At 56.1% G+C, this 4,351-nt stretch overlaps 1 protein-coding gene across 1 annotated transcript; it reads right to left on the bottom strand.

The window, feature by feature from the left end:
* Positions 1 to 37: 37 nt before the first annotated feature.
* Positions 38 to 3,544, bottom strand: Slc25a34 (solute carrier family 25 member 34). The gene is made up of 5 exons (XM_021201237.2): positions 3,003 to 3,544; positions 2,168 to 2,233; positions 1,926 to 2,078; positions 1,172 to 1,306; positions 38 to 546 (listed from the first exon to the last, which is right to left on the bottom strand). Exons 1-5 carry the CDS (start codon positions 3,420 to 3,422, stop codon positions 364 to 366), a joined length of 957 nt encoding a protein of 318 aa, XP_021056896.1. The 5' UTR covers positions 3,423 to 3,544; the 3' UTR covers positions 38 to 363.
* Between the last annotated feature and the right edge of the window lie 807 nt (positions 3,545 to 4,351).

Here is a 4,351-nt window from a genome sequence, read left to right on the forward strand (position 1 = left end):
TCCTGGAACTCACTCTGTAGACCAGGCTGGCCTCGAACTCAGAAATCCGCCTGCCTCTGCCTCCCGAGTGCTGGGATTAAAGGCATGTGCCACCACGCCGGGCGGGAATCTTTACATGTAGGCATGACTGTGGCGAATGTGCTAAGGCATGGTAACCCAGGGGAGAGAAAAGAAGTGAAGGGGTGGTGACATGGGGCACACTGGTCCTGGGGCTCAATGGATCCCAGGTGTCCACCGTTCCTTGCTCCCTCTCCCTGGCTTGCGGCAGGGCCTGACTCAAGCTAGTTCTGGGCAGCCAGTCTTACACTGGCGGGCCATCGCTTCCACCAGATGACAGGCTTGGTGGTGGGATGAGGGTTGAGTCTAGGTGTCCTGGTGCTGGGCCCTCGAGGCCAGTTTCCGAAGCTCGTCCCAGAAGAACATGCTAAGGATGGTGTGGGGACCCAAGCGCAGATAGGCAGGGCCCAGGCCCTTGTAGAGTGCCAGGGGCCCCTCCTGTTGACAGGTCTTCAGCAGGCAATCAGTGAGGCCCCCGTACAGCTGGCCCTGGGGATAAACATGGCGGGGGGAGAGTTGAGGGTCCCAGATGACACAGCCGAGTGTGTCTACTGGTGTCAGAAGCAGCATCTGTTCTCATCCAGGAGGATTATGGACTGTGATGTTAATAAAAAGGAGCCTTTGCCTGCAGGCGGGTAGCCTCCTTCAAGGGTACGGCTTGGATATGGAGGCCCACACGCCTTTGTCCTCACACTTCCTGTTGACATTATGACAAGAAGGCCACAATTCCAAACCCTGTCTTTTCTTCTCTCTCTCTCCTCCTTCCCTCCCTCCCTCCCTCCCTTCTTTCTTTCTTCCTTTTTCTTTTTTGATTTTTCAAGTCAGGGTTTCTCTGTGTAGCCTTGGCTGTCCTGGAACTCACTCTGTAGACCAGGCTGGCCTTGAACTCAGAAATCCTCCTGCCTCTGCCTCCCGAGTGCTGGGATTAAAGGCGTGCGCCACCACGCCCAGCCCTCTGACTTGATTTCTTCATCAGGAAACAGAATAAAAAAACCCAAAGAGCTTGGGACTTGCCTGTTAATGTGCTGTGAATATGGTGTGTGTCCCCTAGTGGGTGTGTGTGTGTGTGTATGTGTGTGTGTGTCTGTCCCCGTTCCCTTGGTCCCCTGCTCACCCTGCCAGCTCTGTCCACTGGCTGATTGTACAGTCGAGTGCTGACGACGTCGAGGGGTGTCATGACTGCAACCACGGCTACACTGCTGATCATGCCGCCGGCCAGGGTCACCAGCCAGCTGTCCTCCAAAAACCACTGCGGAGAAGGCACAGGCTGTTCACCCTGCTCACTGCCTTAACTCGCCCCTACTGTGCTCCCTCAGTCCACGAGGGCTGGAAGGGCTGAGCTGGGCAACCAAATCAGACCTCTCCAGCCATTTCCAACTCCCAATGCCAACCCTGCATTCCTCCATGATTTTAGAGTTCACTGATGACCCCCCCCCCCAAATCCTGTCAGACACAAAGGCTAGGTCACAACTATAATGGCATGCCCATTCTCTCTTGGTTGAGACAGATCTTGCTATGCAGCAGGGTGTTCTCCAACTTGCAATCCTCCTGCCTCCACCTTCTAAGTTCTGAGATCGCAGGTGAGGATCGATGTCCTAGCTGCAGCCCCTCTCCCCTTCTTCCCCTTCTTCCTTCCTTCCGCGTCTCTCCTTCCTTCTCTTCTCCCTCTTCTCTACCCCTCCCTCTTTTTTCCCTTTCCCATTTCCCCTGTCTTTCTTCCTTACGTTCCTGGGCATAGGAACATAAGTGCGTCTCACCATGTTCAACAAGACCAGGTTTTGTTTTGGGCCCCACTTGTCACCAACCCTGTGTGACAGAGGCAGGAGCCCTCCCACTCCCTGTCTGTGTTGGTGTTCCCGGCCCCTTACCTGTCGATCCTGTACCCATGACTTGGCAGAGGTAAAGGTGGCCAGCTGGGCAGCTGAACCTACGGTGACTCGGGGCACAGCCCCACCCACACCCCGCCACAGCCCCAGCATGCCCTGTTGGCGCCAGATGGTCCCCAGGGCACTCAGGACACCCTGCAGGGAGGAGATGGCATGGGTCACTAGAGAGCCGCAGTGCGCCTGCGCAGCCTGGAGCCCCCGGGGTCCCCGGGAAGGTATCTTACCTGATGTTGGTGCTGATGCCCCACAGCCATAGTAGCCACTGTCTGGGCCTGTAGCTGTGTCTTGACCTGCAAGTTCAGAGCAGATGAGAGTTCTAGGATAGAGCCTGGAAACTGAGCTGAGCTGAGCATGTTTGAGCCCCTCCCCTCCATGGTATCCCTGACCCCCACATCCAAAGCTCGGAGACAGTCTTGGTTGGCCAGAGCTCAGTTTTTATTATTTTAAAATTTGAGACAGTGTTTCACGTACCCCAGGCTGGCCCCAAATAAGTCTTGTCACCATGACCTTAATTCTGATTTTCCTGTCTTCACCTCTCAAATACTGGACTAATGGGTAAGCAGGCAGGGCCACGCCTGGTTTATGTTGTATTTGGGAACAAACCCAGGGCTTAGCACATGCCAGGCAAGCACAATACCAACTGAGCCACATCCTGAGACCTGGCACGCATCTTGGTGGCTCAGGTTTCTTAAGGAGATCTTTGGGACTCTGTGTTGCCACTCTCAAGGACAGAGTAAAGTGTTAAGTGGCCAGACCAGGACACAACAGCCCTCTGCTCTGTGGCAGCTTTTATTCTTACCGAATGCCAGGCTCCCTAGGTGCGACCACAGGCAAGCGAGGACTAGAATGGACCTACTTCATAAGCTGCTCCTTCGCCCAGCTAATACCAGTGGGCATGGCCCCCAAAGAGTCAAGAGACCGACCGAGGTCAGATTTCAGGTCTGAGCCAGATATTCCCAAGCGAACAGTCCCCTCCCAAACTGACACGCCCAACCCAGGGCCACAAAGTCCACTGGTCATGTTGGTCACAGAGTTGTAAAGGAAGGCGAAGACACTCACCAGGTAAGCAGGACTCCCCACGAAGGCCCCCAATGCCCCAGCCGCAGCGCCTGCGACCACAGTGCCACCTGGTTCCTGGGTGAGGCCAGCCTGACATGCCAGGCTATAGCAGTAGAACCGGACACCATTCATGAGGCCCTGGTAGAGAAGGCCAGCAGCCAACCCCTTCTGCAGGCCCCGCAACCCATCTGCCCGGGCCACGGCTGCAAGAGAAGACACAAAGCCCCGGTAGGGCCGTGGGTAGGTGCCTGGGGCCTGCAGTTCCCCCTGCAGTTGTAGACGGGTCTTTACCACTTCCAGGGGGTTGGTAAATACACAGGCCAGGCAGCAGGCTGAGGAGCCAAGCACCAGGTCCACAGCTGGGGACACCATCCCCCTCGAATCCATGGCAGGAGCCATCTGTGCCCAGGTCGGCTTCATGGCACAGGCTATAGGTGGTAGCGTCTAGGCAGTCTGCACCCCTGCATGGCCACAGGGCTGGGGATCAAAGGGGGCCAGCACCATGTCTAGAGGGTAGAGATCCTGCCACTGGCTGGTGGCCCCTGGTTGTCTTGGAACTCCACCTGCTGTTCATCGGCAGGGCTATGGGAATCTGGACACACCTCCTCTGGCTCAGACCAATCCCAGCTGCTGCTGGCCAGGGCGGGCCTGGGCCCTGGGATTTGGAGGAAAGGTCACTTGTGACTGGAAGGACAGTGGGCAGGACGAGAGAGCCAAGCTAGAGTAGGGAGGGCACTTCTCCTTTCCTGTTCCATCTCTTGTCCCTGTAGGGCTCCAGCTAAAGCCCTAGGCGTGTGGTGACTTGGCCGTCAGCATGGCCAACCAGCAACTGTGCCATTTCAACCTCTGCCAGATTACAGCCCTGTTCTCTCTCTCTCTCTCTCAAAGGTTTATTCACTTACTATCTTTTTTTGTTTTGTTTTGGAAACAAGGTCTCTCTATGTAACCCTGGCTGGCCTGAAACAAGCTCTGTAGACTAGGTGGCCACAGACTTACAGAAATCCGCCTGCCTCTGCCTCCCCAGTGCTGGGACTAAAGGTGTGCGCCACCACGCCCGGCTTTACAGTTCAACAGGAGTGAATATAAGGGAGGACCGCAGAGCCCTGCAGAGCCATCGGTGAGATTGTTCAGTTTCCTGTGTCTCATTCTCAAGGACTCACTGCGCTGCCCAGGCTGCCTCCAAACTCATGGCTGGCTCCACCTGCCTCTGCCCTGCCCCTGCCCCACCCCCCAGTGCTGGCAACACGAACCTGCTGATCCTGGCCTGCTTTGTCTCTTATGTTTCTTATGTATATGGGTGTTCTGCTTACGTGTGTGTGTGTGTGTGTGTGTGTGTGTGTGTGTGTGTG

This window comes from Mus pahari, chromosome 6 (genome assembly GCF_900095145.1).
Source record: "Mus pahari chromosome 6, PAHARI_EIJ_v1.1, whole genome shotgun sequence".
Taxonomy (NCBI): domain Eukaryota; kingdom Metazoa; phylum Chordata; class Mammalia; order Rodentia; family Muridae; genus Mus; species Mus pahari.

Excerpts from the sequence above, each read along its gene's own strand:
- Slc25a34 (XM_021201237.2), bottom strand. The coding sequence starts at position 3,422 with ATGAAGCCGACCTGGGCACAGATGGCTCCTGCCATGGATTCGAGGGGG. Across the intron at positions 2,079-2,167 it reads GGCATCAGCACCAACATCAG|GGTGTCCTGAGTGCCCTGGG; the intron begins GTAAGATACCTT and ends TCCTCCCTGCAG. Across the intron at positions 1,307-1,925 it reads CATGGGTACAGGATCGACAG|TGGTTTTTGGAGGACAGCTG; the intron begins GTAAGGGGCCGG and ends CCTTCTCCGCAG.